At 39.7% G+C, this 27,908-nt stretch overlaps 3 protein-coding genes across 3 annotated transcripts in view; 2 read left to right on the top strand and 1 right to left on the bottom strand.

Annotated features, from left to right (window-relative positions):
• Positions 1 to 2,114: 2,114 nt before the first annotated feature.
• Positions 2,115 to 12,684, top strand: LOC110067628 (uncharacterized). Its single transcript, XM_089280028.1, has 8 exons — positions 2,115 to 2,357; positions 4,575 to 4,706; positions 5,088 to 5,279; positions 6,042 to 6,299; positions 6,442 to 6,597; positions 7,507 to 7,683; positions 8,789 to 8,836; positions 11,724 to 12,684. Exons 1-8 carry the CDS (start codon positions 2,184 to 2,186, stop codon positions 11,862 to 11,864), a joined length of 1,278 nt encoding a protein of 425 aa, XP_089136154.1. The 5' UTR covers positions 2,115 to 2,183; the 3' UTR covers positions 11,865 to 12,684.
• An 839-nt stretch (positions 12,685 to 13,523) lies between these two features.
• LOC110067626 (trifunctional enzyme subunit beta, mitochondrial-like) lies at positions 13,524 to 24,169 on the bottom strand. Its single transcript, XM_089280026.1, has 20 exons — positions 24,040 to 24,169; positions 22,923 to 22,973; positions 22,195 to 22,273; positions 21,998 to 22,042; positions 21,631 to 21,662; positions 21,458 to 21,525; positions 21,177 to 21,264; positions 20,606 to 20,727; positions 18,496 to 18,561; positions 18,333 to 18,388; positions 18,115 to 18,151; positions 17,621 to 17,668; positions 16,958 to 16,997; positions 16,618 to 16,742; positions 16,364 to 16,443; positions 15,889 to 15,936; positions 15,104 to 15,191; positions 14,938 to 15,012; positions 14,222 to 14,386; positions 13,524 to 13,799 (listed from the first exon to the last, which is right to left on the bottom strand). The coding sequence occupies exons 1-20, from the start codon at positions 24,116 to 24,118 to the stop codon at positions 13,764 to 13,766; spliced, it is 1,428 nt and encodes a 475-aa protein (XP_089136152.1). The 5' UTR covers positions 24,119 to 24,169; the 3' UTR covers positions 13,524 to 13,763.
• Positions 24,170 to 24,267: 98 nt separating this feature from the next.
• Positions 24,268 to 27,908, top strand: part of LOC110067648 (uncharacterized) — a 34,062-nt gene continuing 30,421 nt past the window's right edge. Inside the window, exon 1 of the mRNA XM_020775001.2 lies at positions 24,268 to 26,614. Coding sequence (XP_020630660.2) covers positions 24,451 to 26,614 — 2,164 coding nt within the window. The 5' untranslated portion in view covers positions 24,268 to 24,450. The remainder of the gene's footprint in view (positions 26,615 to 27,908) is intronic.

The raw sequence follows: 27,908 nt of genomic DNA, 5'->3' as shown, positions 1-27,908 counted from the left end.
AACCCATCTGCAGACGTCTGGTCAAGGCGGAAAGTAACTTGTTATCGATCAAGTGTGACTGAAATTCTGCGCAGGTATTATGGTAGCCATCATCGCTCTCAAATTCGATATGTTAGCCGATCAGAGGTCGAGTCTACCGTCCTTGTATCCCGCGATCTGACCTGATATAGCCTGATTTTTGACCGAATTTGGGTACTGTAAATTCGTTATCGTACATTTTTGGTATGCTTCGAAGGCATATCAGACTCGTTCGCTCTTTCCATGGGTATTTTGACTCGAATGCGTCTCATAGCCCCGGCAGTATCAAGTTATATCTGAGAATCAAATGAGACTAAAACTAAGTGCGTGGTCAGCAGAGACCGAGTCTCCTTCCGTCAGAAGAGGCTAAAATGATTTTTTTTCAGTGTCTTTCCTATTCCGATAACCTCGTCAGTGTCAATCAGAAAAAAATCCGCAATGGCCACGGTCAACAAAACAAGTATCTTATCCTGTGTAAATACGGGATTCTTTTTGCGGGGGAGGGAGCTGATGTGCACAGTAGTACAAATGTCCTGTTCAAGATGATGATCATGAATACAACTACCATGATTCCCTGCAAGCGCATCTAATAGGCGGAATTGGCCATTTCCGCGCTGTCGAACGCGCGCGCTCAGATAGAGTATTTCTGTCGCGTCAGATGCATCAGAATTGTACGATTGTGTTCTTCTCAACGGTTTTCGCCACGCACGAAGAAAACACACTGGTCAAAACAATCAAAATGACATATGGTTTTTCGCGTGGAAGGACTAACTATTTTTGAGACACTTAAATATTATTATGTACATGCATATGCGATAACAAACCAGCGATCAATTTGAGAGCCATAATGGAACGGAATCACAGGAGAAAAACCTCCGGTGAAACGAGATTTGAGTTGAATGCCATTTTATCTACATTCAAGTATTCCCGCGCGATATTCTTAAATAAGAAGCAACAACAACAAGTGTTGGCCGGGAGGAGCCCTAAACAAGCGTCCTTCCCCTATAACCAGGATGCGGGTTTTAAAGAGTTTGACAGCAGCACAGCCAGTGAAGTTCCTCCAGTCCATGAACTGTTTGCTGGATTCATTGGTCCCTATCAATGTGCTATTCCACACAACACACAAGGTTGTTGTACAGTGATGTCGGGAACTGAACACAGACCTCCGTCCCGAGCGCCTTCTCAGGAACAGAGTCTTAACAGTCTCACCCCTGAGCTGCAACCTCTACTACATGGGAACAGTATTAACAGCAAGGCTGAGAACTCTTGGAGTAGTTAATCTTAATTTTGTTATGCTATCGCTATCACTGATTAATTTTGCGTTTGCCGAGCTCTAGGCAACCGCTTAAAAATCCTGGAATCATACTATGTCTTTTTTTTGAGTGAGGGGCGGGGGGGGGGGGGGGAGGGTGGGGCGGGGAGATAGAGAGGAGGAAATAGAGGGGGGAGCCGAGGAGAAACGATTTTATCCGAGCTCGGTAAGTTACATAGTTTGCGTACATCATTTTTTAAGTTTAAGTTAAATTTTAGAATTAGTTTTACTTCACGCAGTGCAATCAATTAAAACCTATAGGTAAAAAGAAGTAAAAATACTTTGGTCTGGCCCCAGCTAAACGGACTGGTAAAATAATATTCATAGCTCAGTGTATAGCTTAACAAAGACTTCTTAAGTTTTCTTAGATCGAAATAGGAATGACGTGTAAAAAATAAATCATATAAATGAATAAATAAACAAATCAATAACAATCTCAAGGCTTTGTTTCTTTCTTACAAGTAACCTGAAGCAACGTGGAATGTTCAATCACAAGCTTCAGCCGGACGCTTACTAAAAACTCAAATTAATTAGCTACTTGTAGCTGAAAAACCACTAAAAACCACTAAAACCACTGAAAACCACTAAAAACCACTGAATTCCGATCTACCATTTTGCTTGTTGAGATCAGATTTTTACTTTATTTGCGACGCAGTTTGAATGTTTAGCTTCAATCTCGGTCTCTCTTCTGGCTTCCTAAGTACGCAATGCCCAATGCGTTTGTTTGTTTATCTTCTCGCTAGGTCTCTCTCCTCTAAGTACGCAACACGTACCTACATGGTCGCTCAGTCCAATCCTCCTCCCAGTTGCTTGGAGATCGTAGCTTCAGGACAACATTCGTTCACGGTCAATCATGTCTTTAGAACCCATGGAGGACAGGTTTTCTATCGTTCTCTCAAGACTAGAAAGAATCGAAGCTTCTCTGTCAGGACTTGAAGATGTTAAGAAACTTCTGGGGGAAATCGAAGATAACACTCATCCCGACGGAGACAACAAGTGTGATTTCCGTCACAACAACACGGAGAAGGTAGGCTTCGAAATCGTCGTTAAAAAGATTTCTTACTAAAGTTCCAAGTTGTTTTTGCATGAGTAAAGCTTTACTAAGAAAGAAACGCGAGGTAAAATGTCCACATATTACGCATGTAATTTCTTTCTGTTTTCCATCCATTACGCTTATCCCTAGTTGCAAAAGCTTAAATTCAATATTCACATAGCTAGCTCTGTATAAGATCAGACTTATATGAATTTATTCGATTAAACTTTTAAATATTATGTGACCCCATGTAAAGAAGGAGATCTCAAGGAAGACATAATGACCTTCACTCAAGTAGAGAACAGATTACAGTTATAATCTGAAAAAAGGACATTTACCTTGAGCTGACAGTTCACGTGCGATACTGTCATGTGAAGATGAGTTTGATTAATTTGCATGAAAATCAGAACCTGAAGGTGGGACACATTTTCTTATGAATGGTTTTGCACACAGACATGTTTTGACCCAGAGGCAAACGGCCTATTTAAAAAGTTCAATTTCTATCCAAGAGATCAAACTTGCTGTCACGGGACCTTATAGCGTGCAGTTGTCAATCATTAATTACCAATTTCTAAAAATTACCATTAAAAAAAATTCTGCAATTTCTCTTCTCAATTAAAATGTAGACTGAAATGTTTACTAATTCATAGAATTGTATAACAAATTTTGCATGTTCATTTACCAATTAAAGCTGCATTGATTGACAACTGCAGCTGTTTTAACAACACCAGAAAATGTTAAAACTATTAATCTTCTTCACTCAAATGAAATGAATATTTAAAACATGTTGAAAAAAAGGAATAATAATAATCCTGGCTTAATTGGTGGGAATTTGACAGGGTTTGACACTAACTTATACTGATCATGATACCCATTCCCACTTTAAAAGAATTGATGTGAACTTTCCAAATGGCATTATATCAAAATTGATATTCACTCTCAAGAAGGGTTTGGGTTGGGTGTTTAAAACAGAACATGGCCAAATGATGAAATGGCACTTAAACAGCATGGGATATGGTCCGGTTACCCCAAACAAATATTTAGAGCTATCCACCTTCAAGTCAGTGATATTTAGGCTGACTGGAGCACTATTTAGGCCAATCAGAATGCTGTTTTAGGCCAACTGTGGTGCCATTTCATCATTTCGCCATTTCATGCCTGGGATAGGGTACTCTCTGAAAGTTTGAGTGGGAGTGTGTTGTGTGGGCCTTTGAAACCCTTATCTAATTTCAGATCAAAACATGCAATCTTCCCTTCCCTATTTCAGACCTGGCCTTACAATAGGCTATTTCTGTGTTATGTTTGCCTCTGTGTCAAAGCATGTCTTCATGCAAAACCATTCATATGAAAATGTGTTTCAACTGCACCTTCATATTCATGCAAATCAAACTCAAATTCTTAAGAAATGTTTAGCTCAAGGACTCAGGCAAAAGGCAACTTGGAAATGGCCTATTTGTACCTTTATATCTCAGACTATTTCAGGCAAGACTTCTTAAGAAATAAATAATTTTACGATAAAACTAGTTTCGTGCAAGAATTGAACTAAATGGCTAACCAGAGAGCTCTTGAAGCTTTGCACTCTTGTAAGTGCATAAGTCCATAGAAGGGAGTGCCTCTGGAAAATTGTTCCCAGTCCAACATTTTTTTAATTGTTTATTTATTATTATTATTATTATTATTGTTGTTATTATTATTATTAATTTACAAACACAATCTAAATAGGAAAAACTCAAAAAAGAGGAAAATAGTAAAATTACAGCACCATACTTACTTACAGTATAATATGATAGTTAAGACTACTTGCATCGTTTAGTTTACATAAGTAAAACAATACAGTTTGTAAATGTCCAGTTTTTTTGTTTTTTTTTAAAGTTTCAAACAAAAGGCAGCTCTACTAATGCTGCACTCACTACATATCTACAGTATGGTAAGCATGATATTACTAACCAAAAAAAACAAAACATGAACACTGTTTACATCATTTACATAGTTAACCAAACAAAGTAAACACATCATCAATGCGTGTTACATAGTATTTTGAGCTTTTTTTTCTTGCCGCATTTTGACCCTAGAAGAAATCATGGCATAGATCGTGACCTCTTTGACTCATGTCACTTACCCCAAACATACCCCTCTTTTACCCCAAACCTATCTCCCCTTACCCCAAACATACTAAAATAATTTTGATTGTAAGCACTTTTTTCAAATCAGGTTACTGTGGAGATTAGAACTAGCATCATATCTGTTGGTGACATTGATACAGTTGGCCAGCAGTTTAAATGTGACCTCTATCTTTCTGCAACCTGGCAAGAGCCACAACTGCAGGGAAGAAGTCCAACAGAGGTGAGGGTACATGTGGTCATTGTTTAACTGTGTTGACAGCATGGGTATTTTTTACATTTTTTTTACAAAATTGATACAAAACCCTGTAAACCTAAAGATGAGATCTGGGAGTGATGAACGTGGTCCTTGGATATTTTAAGATTAATGAATCTAGTTTCTTGCTACCTTGGGCACCACTTACATATAAATTTTTTTGCCTAACGGCTATATATTTTCGTTACTTTACATATGTACCTATAAAATGTATCTCTGAAATTATACCCTAAATAGTGTAAAAATGAAAGTATAACATGCAAAACAAAAGGTTGCTACACAGATGTAAGGGTTGTGAATGGAAACATTGGCAGCTTCAGTTTTTGAATTTATCGGGTTTTTTTACAGGATATAAAATGGCATAATGAATGGCACCCTAGGATTGTGTTTTTCAATGCCCTGGAAATTGAAAAGATGGAGAAGAATCATTATTTATTTTATGAGCCAGGAAATGAAATACCATTTGCTATGGAGACATACAGAATAAAAGGCAATTTTAGAGAAAATCTGGAGCTGTGGGATTTCCCACTGGATTATCAGGTTTTGTATATTAATCTGTTCACTTCATGTATTTGCGTTGTTGCATTATTACACCTTTCAATAAAATGTGAACTCTGCTCATTGCTCGGTGAATGTTTCTGTGTTTCACTGCCATCAACTCATTTAGCAGACCTCTCGGCAGAAGTTTACTACAAACTACTCAAGGACACGTGTGTGGCTTGTAGATTGCTAGATTTCAATTCAGTTTTGCTTGTCTCTTTATATCAATATTCATTAGTTGTTGTCATAGCCAAAAACCCAATGGCTGGTTAGGTTTCAAACTTCAGTGTTTTATCAAAAGTGTTTTATTGAAAGGTGCAGTAAACCTAATGATGCATATAACTAGAATACGTAATATATACCCAATGATTGCCCTCCACCTGTGGTTTTTTAACTCCTTTGGGTAGGTTTTTGGAAGAACACCCCTATTCTAGTGACCAACTTTTTTGTAATAAATGATGACCAATGCAATATTCCGATAAGTACAGTTGACTATATGCTTCTAATGTCTAACATTATAGTTATAAAGAGTAAATACCAAACTCTAATAGTAGCAACTTTGACCAATTTTTTGGAAGAGTTTTCAATTTGCAGATCATGTTTTCTGTTATCTTAAGAATGCTGATTGGCCATTTATCATTACATCTGTCTTGGGTTATTTTATGAATTCCCAAGATTTACAATTTTCCCCTTTTGGGAGAATGGCAATCTTTATCTCCAGTTGTGGAGGGTTTCAGGTTTGTCTAATTGTTCTCTCTGCAGCAATTGACCATAACCCTCATGTCAGACTGGACAAACAAGCTAGTGGCTTTTGAAAAAGACCTGAGAAAGGCAGACACAATACGACCAGAGACCTTCACTGCTGATCAAGAGTGGTACTTATGCAGGCATGTGGTCACAGAAGCAACAAGTACTGTGAAAACAGAGGGAAGCAGTGCAAATGACTATCCACTCTACCACATTAAGTGTCACGTCAAGAGAAAGAATGGTTACTACCTCTGGAATATTGCTATGATTATTGTAAGAAAACTTTCTGTGACATGCATGCAGTACCTATTAATGAAATTATTTAGCCCCCATACAAGTTTTCTAATGTGCTTTTTCCCTATCCAAAGACAGTTTCCTTATATTAACCATCATGTTGTTCTTGCTCTTGTTTCAGTTTCTTATTGATATCCTGTCCTTTTGTTCATTTTCTGTGGAAATCTCCTCACCTTCCAACCGACTCAGTGTCACCCTTACTCTTCTGTTAACAGCAGTTGCTTTCAAGTTTGTTGTATCGCAGAGCTTGCCAACGATTTCATACTTAACATTACTGGTGAGTTGGTGTCTCTCGCATTTTCTTGTAGCATTTCATTTTAAAGTGGGACTTGTTGGAACAATTTGACCAGTATCTCTATCCCGGAAGGGGGGGAGGGGGACTCCCATATGAAAAGGTTGAGGATGCTCGTTGTCTTGCTTAGGGGTATAAATCAAGGATTCTGATCTCACTTAGTGTGTTCATGATGAAATGCCACTATTTTTACCTGCCAAAGTATCATTCACGGTGCACTCGAAGAGACAGTAATAAAAGAACGCTTTTTCGTCCGTTTTTAGGTTCAATTTCTGCCAGTCTATCGAGTCTGGTCTATTAGTGTGGGCTCCGTTTCTGAACAGTGGCTAGTTATCGAGCCTATTCTGTTTTAAGTGGTATCTTTCAGGGGGGTGAAAAAAACTCTAGCCACGCCAAGACTAGTCTCTTTTAGGGGTCTAATTCAACCTTTTTGACGAGCATCCCCGACCTTTTCATATGGTAGTCCCCCCTGGGACGTCTATGAAGTCAATTCTTTTAGTTTTATGAAAGGAATGAAGAGTGGTCGAAGTAAGAAGTCTAATAGTCTTTTGCCAAAGTTTCATGAAGCCCAGATTTTTTACGTTTCAGTATTTCAATTTTTCTTTTATATTGTTCACGTTCCTTTTGAATTATTTGTTTCACTATTTTTTTGTATTGCGAAAGTGATAAACTTATTACTTTTAATAAAATCCCTAATTTTTTCAATGATGCTTGAGGTTTGGAACGATGATTTTATTTTTGATTTTTTTTTTCATGGAAATTATCAGCTGAAGTCTCAGTAGTCTTATAGAATGATGTCTTGTAGAGGTAAAATTCATTTAAGCCACAAATGAACACCGCTGCTATTCTTGTCAGCCTTTTATTGTTACACTCACTCTCTCTTTTGCCTCATAGGACAAGTACGTTTTGTCTGGCCTAGTGTTCTTGTGCTGCATGGCTGTTGAAAATGCCGTTGCCGCTTCAATTTCGGACCCTGACACGCAAAAAAGTTTTGATCGAATTTCCCTCTATTTTGGTATCGGTTGCTTTTTTGTCATTCACATTGTGGCCGTGGCGTTTGTGATTACAAAGGTGAGATCCTCAAGCAGTGCTTGGCTTGTCATTTTCCTTGATGTATTATTAGAAATTCAAGTTTTTATGCGGACTGCACGGCTGCCAGGATTTGGCGCGATTGTGAACGGGGGCCCCCATCAAGAGTAGCATACATTACTTCCAAAAAAATTCGGACGATTTTATTTTCAGACAAAAACAGTGTCTGAAAAGAAAACCGTCTGAAATTTTGAGCGTCCGAGACATTTAACGTACAGTATAAAATTTTTAAGTAGCTCCAAAGCTCTCAGTTTCATTTATGGAGCGAACTCTAGTCGAGACACTACTTGAGATATGTAACAGCTTGGTAGAATTTGTTTTATTTTCTCTTTGGTATATCTCTAAAACCTTGAGGCTGCGGTAAAACTATCATTTTCTCAGATGTTGTGTCCGTCTTATTCGTACTTTCTATGCGTAAATTTACTTAAACTATGTTTCATCACAGTGTCCCAAATTTTTGCAAGTAGTCTATATGAAAGGGGTGGGATACCCATTGTGAGTGTAAATTCACGATTTCGGTATCAGGTAGGGCTGTCAGGACGGAAGGTTAATGTTTTTGACCATCAAAGTATCTTTTAACGTTGCACACGAGGAAGCAACAATAGTCTTTATGATGTTGGTGATTTGGATCGATCAGGCATGAAATGTTTAAAATTTCTTCTTAGATGAAAGCATTCGACCAGAAGATTTTTATTCTCATTCGTGTCACTGTAGCTTTTTCTATTTTTCTATCTGTTTGAGAGTGGTATCTTTTAGACATTAGTAAAGCTTGGTCTCCTTTAATGGACGATTTCGACAGGACGGTTTTGCCGCGCGCAAAGACCTAAAAAACCTCGTCATGATATGGGTGATTAAGATCGATCAGTGATGAAAACGTTAACATTTTTTCCTTGATTAAAGCACTGGACGAGAACGTTTTTATCTTCATTCAAGTCACTGTAGCTCTTATGATTACTCTGTCTGCTTTAGATTTGTTGATCTAACTGTAGCTTTGATGGTCACAGGATAACGTGTCAGCAAGTTAACATGGCCAATGCAACCGTTCCTCACTTATGTCTCAATTCGTATCACTTTGCCTTTCTTTCAGTCGAGGAGAAGGAATCAAAAACTGACCGAAAGCGAAAAATGTTTCCGGGTAAGTATCTATTGTATAGAATTCATTCGTCATCGCGCCCGTTGAAAATCATCGAGAAACGCAAGAGCCCAACGATAGCTGTATGTTAGCTTAAAGATTTTTTTTACATTATGAAATTAAAAGGCTGGGGTTAACTTTTTCATGTTGGTACTTTGGTTTGGTGCTTGATTGCTGCTGGTGTATACTTGGTCATACCCATGGTTCTTTTGGTTTTCTTTGGCCTGTTTAACGGGTAGAAGCAGGAAAACTTCGTTAAGGATGCTACCATAAAGAAAAAATGTCGTTGACGAACCGAATTCATTGGGACCGTGTGTTTTTTTTTACGCGGATGCTAGCATCATAGTCAGCTGTCTTAGGGACCGTTCATTTTTTATAAGGTAGGGGGGGCTGGTGGGATTTGGGGGGGGGCCATGCGAAAAAAAATGGCTTTCGAGGGGGGGCCATCCCAAAAAAAAAGGGAAAAAGGGGGGGGGATCACGTGAAATATTTTAGTAAAACTTTAAAATGGCATAATGTTTGAATATCAAAAAAATTGCTATAGAATAAACATAGAAGGCAGGATATAAATTTATTACAAACTTTCCTTCTGCTTTAAAAAAACGTTTGGCGACAAAAAGTATTTGTAGCTACTGAAAAGAAGTATTTAACACTGTTATTTTCGAAGGCAACTTTCACTGGCACTCATCTTCATCTCCGCTGTCGTCGAGTTCTTCGTCGCCGCTTGTGCTGCTATGGGAGTCTCTTTCACCAATGCTGCAAGAAGCAGCAATGCTTTCCGTCAGAGTGTACTCTTCAGGGTACATGAAGGTGTAAACATAATCTCTGACTTCCCGCTCAAGGTTGGTGGTGATTCTGCTTCTTGCAGCATTGGTGACATAATTCCCTTCCAAGAGCTGTGCGATGTATGGCCCATCTCTTCCAAATATCGATGTGGCAACATCCTCAACTTTAAGACACTCTTTCGGGACGGCCGTTCTAGGAGGGTACACAAGGCATTGTGGAAGATCATTTCCTAGCGGGTTTCCAACACAGATTCCATAGACTCGTTGGACGTTGTTTTCAGTCCGCTTCCTCTTTCTTTCATTTGACTTTCTGCGGTTTTCTTTTTTCCTTCTCCTTTTGTTGATGTGCTTTTTGAGTATGCCTTTGAATATGCTGTTATAATTGCTCTTCTTATTTTCTAGTGCTTCCATGTCCTGCGTGACCTTCGTCAACTTAGCTTCTGTACATTTGATCTGTTTTACATTAAAACTGTGCGCAAATTCTTCGCCCTGCTTTAAAGCAAGCCCATTGGACTGAAAGAGTGTGGAATCGTATTCCTTTACATCTTTCAATATGACATTCAACTTTTCCACCATTACTCTGTGCTCTTTGATGGAGAAGTTCAGTTTTCTTCCATCACTGGGCTTCAACTGGTACCCTTGCATGGAAAACTCACTCGCCCTTTCTGAACAGCCATCCGCACCTAGAAAAATTGCTTCTTTTGCATGGAAGTGGCAGGCTGGTTTTATCTGACCCAGAGAGCGTTGCTCTATTTGCAGATAAGTTTATTGTCAAATCAAAGTTTGTGGTGGATTATCTTCAGCATCTTGAAGTGCTGGAATTTAAAAGGAAAAAGAGAGTAGAAGAAAAGGCAAAGTTAAGAAGGGAGGAGGATTATCCTTGGACTGAGTTGTGCGAAGATCTAACCAAGCTTAAAAAGCTACGTGTTCCAGAACTAAACAAGTACTCAAACCACCACGGGCTGAAGCAGCATTTGAAAAGCAGCAAGAGTGAGAAAGTAAAGGCAATTGTAAGACATTCATGCTTGCAGCAGAAGAGTCCTCTCAGAGCTGGCCAACCAACACTGAGAAATGCCAGAACATTGACACAAAATGACAACAGGGCAAGTGCTGACAGCAGTGAAACGGATGAAAGTGACAATGATGAGTATGACAGTGACGCCATTGACTCTGGGGGAGAAGATGACTCAAGTGACGTCATTCTTGCATTCATCAATTCAGATGAGGAAGATGCCAATGAGAGGCCAAATGCCACACGCTCAGGGCGAGCCATAACTACGAGATCCGAAATTGACTTCTCTTTCTTTTGATTTGTTTTTTAAACAACAGCTCTCTGTCGTATAGAGATTGTAAATATTGTCTTCATAGGGAGCACAATAACGTGAAGTAGGGGGATAATACAGAAATATTAAAAAAAGTTGAAATCTAAATATTGTTTGTTCAATTTTTTTTTTGGGGGGGGGGTCATCCCAAAAAATGACCGCTATAAGGGGGCCGGGGGGGGCATGTGAAAAAATTGGTAAGCTGAGGGGGGGTCATGCGATTTTTAAATGGTGCTTCCCAAATCCCACCAGCCCCCCCCTCCCTCATAAAAAATGAACGGTCCCTTAACTTAGATGACAGGTTCTCTTTTTCATTTTCCAACTCGGCTGCTGCTTATTAATTAGCCTCTTTTCACCTTCCTCGTCGAACGTGACTTTTGGTGGCATAATCTGCGAGTGGTTGTCGAGAATCCCGTGTAGACAGATTGGCCAAGCAGATGAGAAAGTCAAATAGCTGACTCTTAGGGTGGGGAAGGTGGGAAATTGCTTGTTGGAAGTTTTTATTTCGGGTGGCGGGGAGTGCATTATTAGAAATCCACTTTCTTGGTTGCTTTTGAGAAAGCAGTCGCGCGCGTGTCATAAGTTGAAAACAGGGCGCTTATATGTACTTTTTTCCGTCGTTGTCGAAAACTTTTGCAGTTTCCGTGATTCGTAGCGAGCTGTTGCGTGACATAAATTTTTCTATCGGTGCGCGCGATGACTGAAACTGAGTGTGTATACTAAACAAACAAAACCACAATAAAAGAAGGCTAATTTACTTTTTGATTGCTATCCGCTTTTCAGGAGACTCTGCAACTCGTTAAGAAGCTTGCAAAGGAAAGAGAGCAGAAAATAGCACAAGAGCCAGCCAAAGAACACGACGAAACATCAGACCAAGACAAAATTACGTTTGTAGAGGCTTCACGTCCCCAGGGAGGGAGCTAATGGGACGTTAGAGTGCGTGTATGTGTCCTTTCTGTTGAAGATGTTTCAATCCAGCGCAAGGAGAGAGACGCGGTCGTGACATTTTTGACCATTTTCCCCTTTCTCTTGGGGTGTCCAGGAAATCAATTAAAGGACTTAAAGAGCCCAGGATAAACCAGACAAACTACTAGCCCTCCACAGGTTGAATTGAAAACAGTTTGTGTCAAGTTCATTCTCGTCCCCAGAACCTCCGTTTCTTTTGATCACGTGGTCGGGCTTTCTTCTCGTAGCGACATTTAAAATGAGTAGCACGAGTTTACAATAAACTACCGTCGGCAGCTATCTAATTCTCGAGAGGAGGACTCTCGCAGGGTAAAACTTTGTAAGCACATATTGTACATACTGAATTGATTACTCCTAATTTTGTTATTGTTGTTTTATACCCAGCCCAAGCCAACTCTACTCATTAGCTTTCATTGAGCTCCTCATAATGTTGGAAATACTGTAAAGGACGTTCTCACACATTCTGAAATGTTGTTGGGCTTCAAAAATCGTGTACAATATTGAGAACTTTTCTTGTGCATTATCATTTTTCTCTGAATGTGTTTTATTACAGTTGATTCTATTTATTTCTGATACCTGTATGTAATTACATAATGGGCATTCATATTTATACATACTGGGAGTGATCGTATATTAGGGAGTGCGTTCGATATGTTATGTGGCTGCAGTCTGATGGGGGAATGTTACAACTGCTATGTGCTTCGATCGATGTGCAAGAGGTGATGACTTCTTAGGAGTAAATTATAAGTAACGGGAAGTAAAGATCTTTGCGACGTGACCTTATTAATTCTTTGACTCGTAGAATCGGTAAATTTGTGTGGTGACCCCAAATCTTACCATTTGCCGTCATCGAGCAACATAACTCGGTGACTGTAAGACTTATTATCTTGTTCGAACAAGCCATGGTCGTTTTCTGTAAGCTCAGAGGTTTTGTTTCATTCATCGATCGAGTTGACAACACAGGAATCATACACAACGTTGTGTTGTTGGCATTACGGCCCTTTTGAATGTTGCATCTTGAACACTGTGGGTATCACGGTCTATTACGGATGACCTGGGATCTATTAAACAATTAGATTATGAGCTCGAGATTTCTATTGCGTGATAGTTGACGAGGGCAACTATCACGCGCGTGAATAATCTAATTGTTTTAGTATAAATCTAGTATTCGTTCAAAACGTAATCTAAATCCTCTTCAAAGACACTTCGAAAACACAAAATCGCGGTCCCAGCGCACGCTGCTACGCTACTCTCTATCTACAACCTATCTACAACATGAATAGATAGTAGCGTAGCCAATCAGAGAACGGCATTCGTGATAGAACACTAGTAGATTTATACTAAAGGGTTGTAGGTGATGTGGCCGTCGCGGAGGTGTCGTATACCGTTGCCAACCTAGCTTTACGAAAATTACATCAACTACGAGTCTGAAGACCAAGAAACTAAAAAGAAACATTGGCCGGCCAACATCAGATGCACTTAAGGGGGCGTGTAAAAAATCTCAAATTCCGTTATCCTCACCGATTCATTCGTTTACTTCCTCTTATCAAGGTGGCAGTGAAATTCACTCAAATGACTGAAAAATACTCCGACTAACAACAGGCTATCAAGCAAAAGTCCATTTACTAAATCCAGCTTTATTACCAGTTAGTTTTCAGTACAAAATGAACCAACAAAACGATTAGAACGAGACAAATTACCACAAATACTATACGAGTTCTTCTCGAGCTCTGGAGAATCTCCTTCAAGGATTATGTGCCGCGTACTTAACAGGCGTTTATTTGGAATCTGTAAGTAACTGGCAGAGAGAACCAGTCAACAGCGAGAGAATATTGCATCTTCTTAGGAAACTTCAGTTCAAGATGGATATCGTTCCACAATCATGGCGTGTCCCTGGAAGAAAGGAAAACAGTCAACTCAAAGGTGTTAATTCTCCTTACTGTGTGTGAGAATTGTTTTTATGCGAGTTGGGAGATTATGGTAGCACATCGGCACAACATTCCAGTAAGGTATATTGATGCCATATGGATCTGGCGGGATGTGTCCTCTTGAAAGGACAAACACAAAGGCATCGACGTCTTTAACCCAAGAAAGCAGACGTACTTTCGGCTCTCGCGTCTCCGCCGAGACAAGCGACAGCCGGAAATACGTCTGCGTTCGCAGGCTATGACGTCTTCTGTAAAAGCCACGTTCTTCCCGGCAAGAGAAAGCAAGTGACTTCCAGAAATGTATTCAATCCGAGCAAGGTTCAACCTCGGTTCAAAGACTCTGCTTCAACCTCATTCCCGTTCACTAGAGCCCTTGGTATTACTTACCAGACCCCCAGCAGCACAAGCAGCGACCAGACCGTACTTGCCGCCCTCCTTCAGTAATCTGTTGGCAGCTGTGGTGACCAGCCGAACACCAGTGGCACCAAATGGATGGCCAATGGACAGCGAGCCACCCCACGTGTTAAATTTCTCCATTGGTGGTACACCGACCTGCAAATTAGTGGAATATATGTTCGATTACTGTAAACCCGCGATTTTCTTTAGAGGAGTTAATTAGCAACTCGGCAAGGAATACTTGGGGCCAGGATGACGTAGTATTTTGAATTCAGTGTGCTTTTTCGCAAGGGCTGATTTAGGTCGGCTATGAAGAAACACTTGGGAATTTCCGCCAAGATTAAAGCAAACGCGGCGATTGTTCCACCCGCGTAGCCTGCAAGCAGACTCTAGTGTTTTGGATTCGCACTCGAGCGCTGCTATCTGGCTTTTCACTTTGGCACGCGAGCGAGTTTACAAACGACGAACGACTCGCTGCCGACTCGTCTCGTCTCCCTCTCGCGGCTTCGCCGCTCGCATCCCCGGTCCAAACACGAGAGCTTTCTCGCAGTCTACCACTCACGAGAGAATTGCGAGAGATCTGCAATCCATTTCAACCCTCGCATACGTTACTCATCCTCGCTTGCTAATGGGTTCCCATCATTTTTCAAACCACTGTTGTTCGACTACCAATCACAACGGTTTGATGACAAATTGCTTTTTCTCACCTTTGAAGACCTTCCCATGTAGTTTTGTGCAAACCAGTCAGAGTCCATGGCTTTCAGGTTGGCCAAAATCTGACCCTTAAAGATGAGAAGAAAGAAACCCAAAACATTACTTGAAAGAGTCCCAAGATACCGAGCATTTTTAAAAAGGGATTCAAAGATGACTCACAGCAAATGCTTCGTGGTATTCAAAAACATCAATGTCCTCCATCTTGAGTCCAGCCCTTTCCAGAACTTTAGGTGTGGCATAGGTTGGTCTGTAAGTAATGATAGAAAAGAAGAAACTCAAAAAAAGGTTAAAATCAAAACTTCATGTCGCACCAAATTAACTGCCGCGGATGTCGCTACTTAATTAAATTTTAGTAATTTCATATATCTACTTTTGAAGTAGAGTGGTTTTCACTACGCTACACGCCACGATTGGCTTAAAAAACTCGCGCCACTTTTTCATCCAATCAGAAGTAAAACCAAAACCAATCCTGACTCGTCCGCACCCTTTTTCCCGTGGTTTATGTCAGCTACATGTAATTTCTTCGAGTTTTGATTGGCTCACTGTAGTGTCTAAGTCCTTTGTGATTGGCTAGAGTGATTACTTTGGTTTTGGTTTTACGACACTCAATTGAAAATCTTCCTAATGTACAGAGATAGTAGGATACATTGACCTGCTAATGCAGTAATAGGCCATTTCCGCGTTGCCTTTTGTTTCCGTTTCAAAATGAATCCTCCCGAATCGGGCTTGTAAATGGTTCTTAGATTGGACAGATGAATTTTTACTCGTTTGTCTCACGATGGAGTCACTTTGAGATGTTGATCGCGACGTTTCGACTGCTGTACTGCTAGTCTTCATCAGATTACGAGGTCGATTGTTTCGTGTCGCTAGTTGTAGCAACTTGGTGCTACAAATAGAAAACAAAAAAAAAAACAAAACGAAACAAAACAAAAACGAGAACATACCCCAATAAAAGCTGGTCTTTGGGATCCTGAGAAACGTAAACAAAGTCCCTGCAAGCAGCAAATGAAGGATCGAAATTAATTTCAGAGTTTACAGTAACACAGTTTGATCACACAACCAAGTTAGTTCAGAGGGCCAATAACTAAAATCAACCAATCAGATTACTCCACTGTCGGTCCAATATTCTCTAAGTATTGGACACTGTCCTGAAACATTTTCTGGTAGTTTCAGTCGTGTAATAAATCTCTTATTAACCAAGCTAGCTCGGGACCGTACTGGGAGAATATCGGTTCTCGGTCTTTTTTGTACACGCCGAGTGCGAGGTCCGTACTGTCAAGAGCTCGGGCCGATATTCTCCCAGTACGGCCCTTTGTGGTTGGTTAAAAAGATATATTCCTCAATCCTTAAAACACCCTACTTAAAACCACTGAGAACAAGGATCTCTAGAGTATTATAACACTACAATTCAACCTTTACCTCAGGTATGCCTTTGGTTTAAGTCCCATGGCCAGAGCTTTGTCTTCACTCATTATCAGACAAGCCGAAGCACCATCCGTCTGCAATCAGACAAAAAGACATTTTTGAAACCACAGAATGTTTAGCGGGGAAAGATGTCAGTTGCGTGAAAGAGAATTTCACATCGAAAAATCCCAAAAAGTGAATGGTCTTGTACGAAATAAGTATTCTGTTCAATTGGAAGGTGGTGAATCTAACAGGGAGACTGCACATACCAAAAAGGAAGCATTGGCAGCAGTAACAGTACCATGGGGTTTGATAAACGCTGGTTTTAACTTAGCCATCTGCTCCGGAGTGGAGACGCGGATTCCATTATCAGCTGTCACAGTTACTGTGCGTCCTAAAACAAACAAAGAAATGACACTTTTCAGTGTTTTCTCAGATAATGATGATGGAAAAACAAAACAAGGGGAAAGAAAAAAAGTAAGGAAAGAAAGGAAGGCCTGATCACAAATGATTAATAAGTAAATAATTTTAAAAAAGTAACTAACTAAACCTAAATGAACCACATATACTTGACATCAAAAATTGATTACAACATAGCTATACACGTACCAGGTACTTTGTATGGTACAACATCCTCCAGCTTTCCTGCCTAAAAGAAAAAAAAGGGAACAAAATGTTTCAAATTTTTACTCATATAAAATTAGAGTAAGGGCTCCATCATGGAATTTCATTAAGAATAAAGTGCTGGTTTTGTTCACTGGACACGTCACAGCTATGACCCTTGGCCGATTCCTCTAAAAAAAATGCTCCCTGACCTATTCTACTGACCTCCAAAAGTTAAAGATATCTTCAGTTACACACATTGGACTATGAATTTCATGAGGCTTAGGTATGTAAAAGGTAAAGTCAGTCTTCAACCCCAGTTGGTTTACCAGACTCAAACAATGATAACCCCAGTTTCCATCGCAAGAAGTGACTCAGAGTACACAATTGCATTTCTGCTCCCATCCAGATGGGATGCTAGTCTATCGGAAAGATACCCCCCGGTTCAAATTCACCAGTAACCACTTAAATGTCTGAATAAAGATAGACACTGTGAGAGTAAAGTATCTGGTCAAAGGAACCCAGCAAGAGTCGAGCCCAGACTGCCCAATCTGGGGTCCAGTGTCCACTCTAACCAGTAGGCCATGGTGTCCCCTAAGGAAGATTAGACTGCAGTAGAACAATTTACTTGCAAACCATCCACAGATGAAATAATACAAATTCCCTTACACTTGCTGCTGTATGTGCCAGTGTGTGAGATCTTAAAGCAAATTCATCCTGAAAGTTAACAAGCCAGAAATAGATGTTAGACCTGCTTGGGGCGAAGTGACAAATCTTATGCAAAGAATTCGGGATAGCACTTAATTTATGTCAACAAAGCAATAACCTTGTTAGTAGACTGTCCACTGTGTTCTGCTTACTTAGGAAGGAATGAAAAAGTAGACATCCATGAAGTATGAAACTACTCTGAAGCTTGACAAATTGTTTGGGAAATTTGTTCCAGGTGTGTTAAAGTACAATGTAAGAATGTGCCTCTAGAGAATTACTTGAGGTCTAGTCAATTCAAGAGGGAGACTTCCTCTTTCAACCTGCAATAACATTGTGACAAGCAACGATCATAACATTGTTGGCCCTTTAGAAAATGTCTGCTTCAGTCATTTTCTGACAGTCAGCGATGCAGACTTTTACCTTGGAGAGAAGTGTAGAGAATAAAATGGTTTTACCTGTTCCTGTCTGCTGATACCAAAAGCAGCTGCCAATCTACAGGAAGGGAAAGTAAAAGAACTCAATAGAGTCAAATATAATAATGATACTCCACCACAAAGTTTGTTTCAAAACAGTTGCAAACAGCTTTGGGATTTAGATCGTGTGAGCAACTAAAAGTGTTACAATACTGTTAAGATGATTTTCTGTTTATCGCAGAAAAGATAAGGCTCTGTACCTGTCACCACTATGCCCCATAGTTTCACCAGTAGAAAACTCAGCAACAGCTGGTAACTGACAACAACAAAAACAAAAATGATGTGTTAAATTTTTTCCTTTCTTTACCAGCCACAATAACTGGCAAGGAAAATCAGTGATGAAAGTAGAAATGGGCATGTTACCTCAGGAGAGAGAAAACTTGGTCTGATCTTGGAGAGAAGTCCAAGTCTGGCACCAAGGGATTTGGCCTAAAAAGTTAAAAGAAAAACAAGATAAGAAAATGGAGATAACTGTTTTTTCATTTGTGTTACGATGGAGTAATACTGATTTATTGATTGTGATTTTTCGATTGCAATACTGGTAGTATTCCGATCAGCACCTTAACATGACATCATCATGAGACAAATGAACAAAAGTTCATCTGATTCTTCTATCTTACACCATGACAAACAATAACCACATCTTTAATAACGAGGGAAGAAGTGATGGCAAAGCACAGGGCTCGATACTAACTTTTCAACTAACTAGCCAAGTGGCTAGTGACTACTTGGATGCTACTAGCCAAAAACATTTTGTTTTACTAGCCAAGCACTGAGGTTGGCTACCTTATTACATGAAATTTTCACGACAAATTTATTTTGCGATTTGGGGGTGTGCATATTTCACGACACTTAAATTTGCGATTTTGCAAAAATTTGTATATTGAATCACTTTAACACAAAATTTGTTTCCTTGGCAATGTTACTTAGACATGTCTTTGAATTTAGTATTAAAACTGACTTTATCAAAGGTACAATAACATCAAAAGTAACAAAAACACAATGGCGGGACTATAGGTCAACAGTAACATAATGTGTTATGTTCCCGACACTTACTTATTTGCGTAACTTTAATTTCGCATTTTTTTCTATATCGCGAAATTCGCAAAATTAACATGTCACAAAAATTTCAGGTAGTCCAATAACAGCAGAGTTACTAGCAAGACTTGAAAGCACAACGCAAGCGACTCTCTTTAATACATATGTTGGTAATTAGAGCGGTTTTCAATTGAGTGTCGTAAAACCAAAACCAAAACCAATTACTCACCAATTAGACTTCTCAGTTAACCTCAAACTGTAGTAAAACCAAAACTAAAACCAAAGTAATTGTCTACTTATTTTTGACACTCAACTGAAAATTGCTCTATACTGTACTTAAACCAGTTTAAAAATTGTTCCAGTTCCTGAAAAGACTTTCAGGACTCTGTTTTTCTCTGAGACTTCCTTGAAAAAATATCGAGACCCCAAGACGTCACTGTCAAAACTGTCAAGACTTCCTCACAGAAAGGCGCCGTAGAAATGTTTCAAAAGCAAAACAACTATCTGAACAATACTGTAAACTGTTGCTGGCGAAATTTGACTGCTAAAAACGGCTGATTTAAATGTCAAAGGAAATAAATTTTTCTCATCTAATTATTTCTGTAGTGGTAAGTTTGTAAGTATGCATACAACGACAAATCACCCATGTATTGTTATGCTAAATGAAATGTTATCCCTTTACAGTTCCACACTATTTTGCACATGAAAAAAATTTCGTAACAAAAAAGAGCATTGATTTCTGCTTTCAAAAAATGCTGTCTCGTTTGTCAAATATTTCTTTCAACAAAAGTAACATACACTGTATTCAGTTCCCTGTTTACGTACCACCCAGCGAAAAGTAGACAAACTTGAATTTGCATACCTGCTGAACAGCTCATGCCCGGTACCATGATATGTCCACAATGAAATTCTGACCTTGTTTCTGAGAAAAGTGTAAATTTTGTGTTTGTCTTCCTTGAAGGAGACAGAAACTAGCTCAGCCAGTTTCATTTTGTTGACTAGCTAAAGTGGCTAGTGGAAATCAAAAACCTATTAGCGAAAACTAAATTTCTACTAGTCTGTGGCTAGTTGGCTACCGTTAGTGTCGAGCCCTGAAAGCAGCCCTTTATCTAAAGCCATGACTCATGGATGGAAATTAACACTTTCTATCTCACCCATAGAGTCTTAATAAAATCGAATGATTACACCTCCGAGATGGGGGTTCTGTCAAAGTCAATACCTCTATGTCTCCCATGTAACGTTGTGCAATCTTTTAAGGGAATTCTCTTAAAATAAGTTGCACTGAGCAACATACTGCTCAGTGCACAAGCTTGTTGTAAAACACAATGCATGGAATACATATACTGCACCACCCACTGTATGTACACTGTTTAACAGAACCATAATCATATTATGAAACCTTTAAAGATCATGCAACATAATGCACACATATTACCTTGTTTAAAGTAAGCAATGTTTTCCTGAGAGGTCTGCTAAGTCTGATGGGAACATCCGACATAAATTCCACTCCCCCGGCAATTGCCGTATCGCACTGACCACTGGCAATCAAACCAACAGCTGAACAGAAAACAACACATTCTTTAAAAGGACATGCATACTAATGTAAGATGAAAGTCGACAGACAGAGAAAATACTGCTTGGGCTTTGAAAAAATATTGATACTTCAATTTGTTTCAGCAGGGGTTTCATTAGCATTTTCAGCGTGAAGGTAATATTGATTTTCACTGGCATGCAAAACTTTTTGAACTGAACTTCTTTATAGGAAAACTTTCCTGTAGATGGTCAAACCAGGCAAGCAGAGTCATCCTCACAGATGGTCAGTTTGCCCAGTGCATGGTCCTTAATGAAACCCCTGGTTTTAGCCTTTGGGCTAGAGCATGGAATAACAGGCACATGAATGTATAATTATCTCTACAAGTGTTGGATGAATCAAGAAGATTGTTACGGTAATGAACTGTAAATTATGATTCATACACAAGTGTAACACAAGTTCAAGTTATTTTCACCTGAAGTAATGGCTTGGTTTGATGAGATGCAAGCCATGGTGACAGTGTGACATGGAGTCTTGTCTGAGAAGCCAGCACCTAGGGCAGCCTTGTGAACCAAAACATAAACTCAGCAATTCATGTTTATTTATATCCCTTTAGTCTGAAACTAAATTTTAACCTAACCCTATGATTTTCTAAATTCTCCACACCTGTCTCCTGGACAAGATGGTAAGATGCTGATCACTTTAAGAAAGTATTGAATTATTATAAACAGGTATTAATCAAGAAAAGTCCCGGACCTCTCTTGCAATATTGCTGGTTTTTACTTCTTGAATAACTGTGCCAATAACAATATGGTCTACAGCATCTGCAAACAAACAAAATGTTAAGTTTTAAAACATAGAGCAATGAAAAGCTTTTTTGAAAACTTGAAGCTTGTGAATGAGTGTTGCACGCTATTGATTTTACCTACCTTTACTTATTCCAGTTTTTGACACCAGACCCCTGAAATTAGAAATTAGAAAAAAACTGTATGAAAATATGAGATAACAACTTTTTTGGGGGGGGGGGGGGGGGAGGCTCAGATACAAGTTTGTATGATTTGAATCAAAGCATTCAAACAACTTTCTTCATTTACAGTATGGCCAAGTGCATATGCTAGGTTTAACTTCCTGGAAATGATTTTCATATTTTTCTACCAAACTGTGATCTTGCCTTTACCACTCATTCCCAGCAAGGCGAGTAGCAATAAACCAGTCACAAGGTGTTCATGATTACAACACACAACATGGATCTATCTTCACATGTTCTCAATGTAAATGGCAAGTGCCATGACTTACTCTAGTGCTCCTCTTTGAATATCATGTGATAACAAGTCAGCGTAGCTGAAAATTAATGGTAAAGGTATGTTCAGTCAGTAATGCAAATCTTCCAGGTTATTAGATACATCTCCAATTTTTTGGAGTGATTTTATTACTGTGCACTGTTTCATTCCGCCATTTTGGCTGAGCTCCGCTAAAAATACCCACTTACTTACCTAGTGCCAGCCATGAGAAAAGGAGTTCGCACTCCTTCCACCAAAACAATGTTCCTTCCAGTTTGTTTTGGGGTGGTACCTAATAATGCATGAAAATTGCAACCAGAAGAATGTAGCGTTTTCAGAAATTGATACAATGACTAGCAAAATAACTTAATTCTCTAGTTTGATAACCTGAGTTTGCTAACTATTCTAGCTAGGTAAGAGTACAACTACCTCAGCTGTTTACCTACCATCTACTCTGCAACTTGGTGATAACTGGCTTGGAATAATACGGCAAAGTGAGAATTGTGAAGTACCTACAAGATCATGTTATTGCAGTCATCACTTGCCTGTAACAAGCTGATGTAAAACCTTACTGCTGTTAACATCCAATCACTAAACAACAGCTGAGCATATTGCTATGAGCTTGCATGTGTTTGATGTCTCTGATCCCTTGTTCTAACTACATTATTCAACCTGTCCAGCTTGTCATTTTATGTTCGTCCCTAGTTATATTCATCTTTATTTTGCCTATACATGTATAGGTTTTAACCTTCCTTTTTGCTTCACGCTTTGCTATTATCTCACATATCTCCAGGGCTGTTGTTCTATATATGAGTAAACAATTAATTTGGATTCTGGATTCGAAGGCAAAATTTTACATCACAAAGAATGTTTAAACTTAAATTATTAACTGCATAGCTTTAAACAACTTAATTACTGGTAAACAAAGTGATGAGGTTTACCCTTGGAGGATGCTTTTTGCTTTTGAGAAGTACTTGCACATCTCAGGAACACTATAAATAAAAGCAACAAAGTAAAAATATCATTGCCTATGATAATTTGTAGCTTTCATATTTTCAGCCCAGGGAATTTAAAGATTTTAAGAATTTTGTCAGCTGAAAACTACAGCATGGTAATTTTTGCAAACTAAATCCTGCTACAGTCTCCTTGTCTTTTTGCACCATCTTACCTTAGGAGTTAGGCCTTTGTTTAAAACATGAAATCAAATGTTGAAATGACAAAATGGTACTAAAGGTAACAGTCAATGTGAGATTCAGGTGTTTATAAGGATTAACCTTTACAGTAATAATTATTTTTTGAGAGATAAGCACTGTCGAGCCAGTGAAAGTTAGACCAAGTAACCTGACCAATATTTGAGCTAACCAGAGTTAGTATTATTAGCACTATTTAGGTTAACTGTAGTGCCACAATTTTTGTCATTTCGCCATTTCATGCTTTAAACACACCCCTTACCTTAAATATTCCAAGTTGTGCCCCTGATAACAGTCAACCAAACAGTGTAATTTTAAATTCTCTCCACCAGCTAATTCACAATTTGTTTTTAGCATCTGATTTAGTTTGACGGTGATTATTTTAGTTGAAACCTGTTGTTTGCAAGGTGGACAATACTATCCAGATTGAAAGTGCTAACAAAACCGAATAGATGTACACCAGATGACAATTTTTTTTAATAATCCGGCATGTGCATAGTTATATGCCGCTTGAACAACTTGGCATCAAGATTTTAGGCTGTTCAAGACAGCTTTAGTGAAAATGTAAGCTTATGTAGTAAGTTTATTTTTAAAAAAATCGTACCGCAATATTATCATCATCAGCGCGATAAAATTTAAAGACATCGTTAACAAAAACAAATCAAACAGCGATAAAAAGCCCACTCTAAATTAAAGTTGCGTGAGTTTACTGGAACGTACAATTAGAAATTTCCATGACTTTGCAATTTGGACTTTGATCTTATCCACGTAAATACACCAACGTCTTGTAAATTTCCAGTTTAACGAGAACTTGCCGTAAAATCAAAAAATATATTAATGAAAGGTTTCCTTAAATAAATTTACTTACAAGTATTAGCGTTTTTACTCTGACAGTTCCTTGCAAAGGTTCTTAAAACTTTTCCACTGCAGTACACGCTGGCCGCCATATTGGTTCTGCGGGAAGTGAAGGTAACCACGCCTTCAATGCTCGATTGTTTACGATTATAAGTTCAATCAATGTCAAATTATCCGACACTTAACGAAGATTGCCGACTTTTTCCGGATATTTGAAATTATGGTCTGCGTTGAGGTCTGCGCATGCGTGATCTTCCATGTGCGCGGGTGCGCGGGTTCGCAGGACTTCAATTCACAGAACTAGTGGTGAGGAGAATCGTAGGAGCTCGCAAATTGAAGTCGATTTGTGAGCTCCAGTCGGCTGGAAATGATCATCTTGCAACGACTGAAGACCTGCTAAGTTACGCTTGTATCGTCTCCAGTTATGGCGTTGCAAGTGAAATTCCCGTTTGGGAAATTAGTGAGCGTGCTTGTTACTCACGTGGAAGCTTCAGGCGACTTCTTCGTTCAAATCAACAGCGAGGCGGGAAAATTAGATGCACTCATGGAACAAATTGAACATAATGTGTTAACCGGGAGAGCAAGAGCACCGAAAGCCTCAGAAATCATGGTCGGATCTATTTATTTAGCCCAATATCAAGAAGACAGTCGATGGTACCGCTCTCGAGTGTTAGATGTGAACACGACAGAACAGCAGTGTGAAGTTTTTTTCGTGGATTATGGAAATACGGATTTTGTACCACTAAATTGCATCAGAAATGCCGAGGAGAAGTTTTGTGAACTACCACAGCAATCGTTCGAGTGTGAATTGGAGGGGATTAATCGGTTCCGCGATCAAAGCTTCGAGGAAACGGTAGCTTTGCTAAATGAAACCATTGTGGAACAAGAACTTTACTGCAAGGCTGTGCAGCTGAAGAAAAACTGCGTTCTAGTTACACAGCTTTTCTTTGACGAGAAAGGTACCAAGTCTGTTTTTGATCAGATGCAAAGTGGAGGTCCCGGCGCTGAGGAACATTCCATGATAAGCAACGGAGAGAGCTCTTTACCTCAACAGTTGAACCGAAAGAGAGAAGTGAAATTCAAGACGATGAGTCTACCTGCTGATTCATTCCATGATCTCAGTGTCACCTGGGTGGAAGATCCGTCACATTTTTGGTGTCAGCTTTTGACAAACACAAACACAATTGCTGCATTAATGGAGAATCTAGCTGAAGTGTACACTAATCTGGAGCCAGCTGCATTTCCCCTTCAGTCATGCACAGTGGGCTATCCTTGTTGTGCAAAGTTTTATGAGGACGATGCTTGGTACAGGGGAGTAATCACCAATGTGAGTTCCATTGCTACTGGACGAATTGAAGTCAGATTTGTGGATTATGGCAACTCGCAGGACACAGAGCTGTCAGACGTGAGAGATTTAAAGGATGAATTTCTCAAGGACCCATGCCAAGCAATGTACTTTGCTATTGCTGGTGTTGATCCAGCAAGTAAGGATGGGATGTGGGCAGATGAAGCCAAAGTGTTATTTGAGAAGCTGATCAACCTTAAACATGTTGTGGGACTTGTAACCAGCGTGGAGAATGATGGAAGACATCGAGTGAAGCTAATGGACACTACATCAGATCTGGACATGGAGCTCAACCAGATTCTTATTGCGGCCAACTATGGCGTCAAGTCGGCTGACACACCCACCACTACCACCTCGACTGTAACTACTTTGAAGTCATCTCAGCCAGCCACCAAGCCTATGTTGCAGCTTGTCTTTCCAAAAGAAAAAGTTCAAGTTGGCATAGAGGAGATAGTTTTGGTGACAAACATCATCAACCCTTCAAAGTTCTACTGCCAGTTGTTTAAAAATGGTCCTAACCTTGAGAGTTTGATGCAAGATATTGGACGCCACTATTCCAAACTTGGTGCAAATGAAGAACTTTTGTCATCTCCATCTCCTGGTGATCCATGCTGTGCTCAGTTTTCCGAAGACGGTTGTTGGTATCGTGCTATGGTAATTAACTCTTCACCAAAGGGAGTTACTGTACAGTATATTGACTATGGAAACTCTGAAGTGCTGCCACTTAGCAAGATCAAGAGACTGATTCCTAAGTTCTCCGACTTGCCACAGCAAGGCATTGAGTGCACTCTGAATAGGATCAAGCCCACGTTTGTGGCAGGACAGCCCAAGTGGAAGCCTCGTGATACTGAGACGTTTATGGATTTGGCTTTGGAAAAGGAGGGCAAGTTGAAAGTTATCACCCAGGACAGCAGCGGAGTTTGCAGAGTGGAGCTTGTTGTGAGAAATAGAAGAGAAGACCAGAATGTCAGTGAACAGTTGCTGATTAATGGTAATGCTGAGCTAGCTGATGGAGCCCTGCCAGTTTCTGAAAACTATGAGAGCCTTAAATCACAGACCTTTCCCGAACCTGACCTGAAAGTTGGCCACTTTGAAGATGTGATTGTTAGTTACACCGAACATCCATGTAACTTTTGGTGCCAGCTGCGGAAATCTGCTAGACAGCTGGACTCGCTCATGGCAGAGATCCATGATCTTTACTCTTCTGAAGGACACAGGAGTTCCATCTCTAATCCGGCATGTGGTAAGATCAATTTTTTTTGTAACCTGTAACATAAATACAACACCAGAGACAGTGTTTCATCACATTTTCTAACAGTAATGAGTTCAAGAAATGGTGATCAGTATCTAAGAACCAGCCATGCTTTGTAGACATAAATGAGCAGCTTGCAAAAATAATTGAATTGAATTTTTATGGGAGCTCATACATACTAGTGCGTTCACTTTAACACACTATAACATGAAGTCCAAATGTAGTCTAATGCAGCAAAATGCACACCTGCGTTGAATCCTTCACGTTAAGAGTGCGTGTTCCATGTTCGCTTAGTTCTGAGCAGTACTGCAGCTTTCTCAGGTGACAATAACCTTGAAGAAAGTTCTCTGTACTAGAGTTTTCTTTTATTAACGCCCAAGTCGCTAGTGGAGGGAAGGTGCCTACGAAGCCCGGGGGCTGCAACTGCAGTCACGTCCCCAAGGCGCTAGAACACCCGACTGGCCTGCTCAACCCGCAACCAAGCCACGAGCCCCCCGCGCCAAGCCCCCTACAGGCACCCGTCACACTCAAGCCAGACGGCATTGGTGGAAAAAAAAAAAAAAAATAAATAAGTAAATAACTAACTAAATAAATAAATAAATAAATAAATAAATAAATAAATAAAATAAAATGCCGAAAAGAAAGGGGGGGATAGGGAACGCCGAGAACCGCTAAACTGTAATTCAATCCACAACGCCACACTAACAGAGCGATGAACACACTGCGAGCACATGGGACGACAACACATGTACTAACCAAATATACCGCTGGACAATGTCAGCCCCAGGGCTCTCACGACCACATGATTGTTGTAAATGCTACAGAAACGCACCAAACGCTAAACAAACGCTAACAGATGGCCAAGGCACTAACAAACGCCTACAAAAACGCTACTGACCAGACAGGCTCCTGGTCATAAACTACAGTACCGCTCAAAAGTAAGTTACCACCTCTCGTCTCGTTTCTCGCGAGACGAGTCTCGTTTCTCTCGAGACGTTTCTCGTTTCTCTCGAGAATCACTGAAGCGTTTAGTATGGCGTATATTACGCGTAAGAAACCGGTTACGGGTAGCGATTGCCGCTCTGCAGTTCGTTGTCAAATCGATGGGACCGTCCAACATAAAATATGCATCGATCGTTTGCTCGATTCATATCGAACAAAGGTAATATCGAACATCGAACGTAACTACAAGTAGAGTTACATGCGTTTCAATTCGTGCGATCACGAGGGCAAAGAGTTGATTTTGCGAATCTTGCTCACTCTGAATGATTCAGTTACCCACATT

This window comes from Orbicella faveolata, unplaced genomic scaffold (genome assembly GCF_042242905.1).
Source record: "Orbicella faveolata isolate gen_17 unplaced genomic scaffold, um_ofav_v1 contig_47, whole genome shotgun sequence".
Classification (NCBI taxonomy): Eukaryota; Metazoa; Cnidaria; class Anthozoa; order Scleractinia; family Merulinidae; genus Orbicella; species Orbicella faveolata.
Note: the sequence above shows the minus strand (reverse complement) of the source record. Positions and strands in the feature narration are given on the sequence as shown.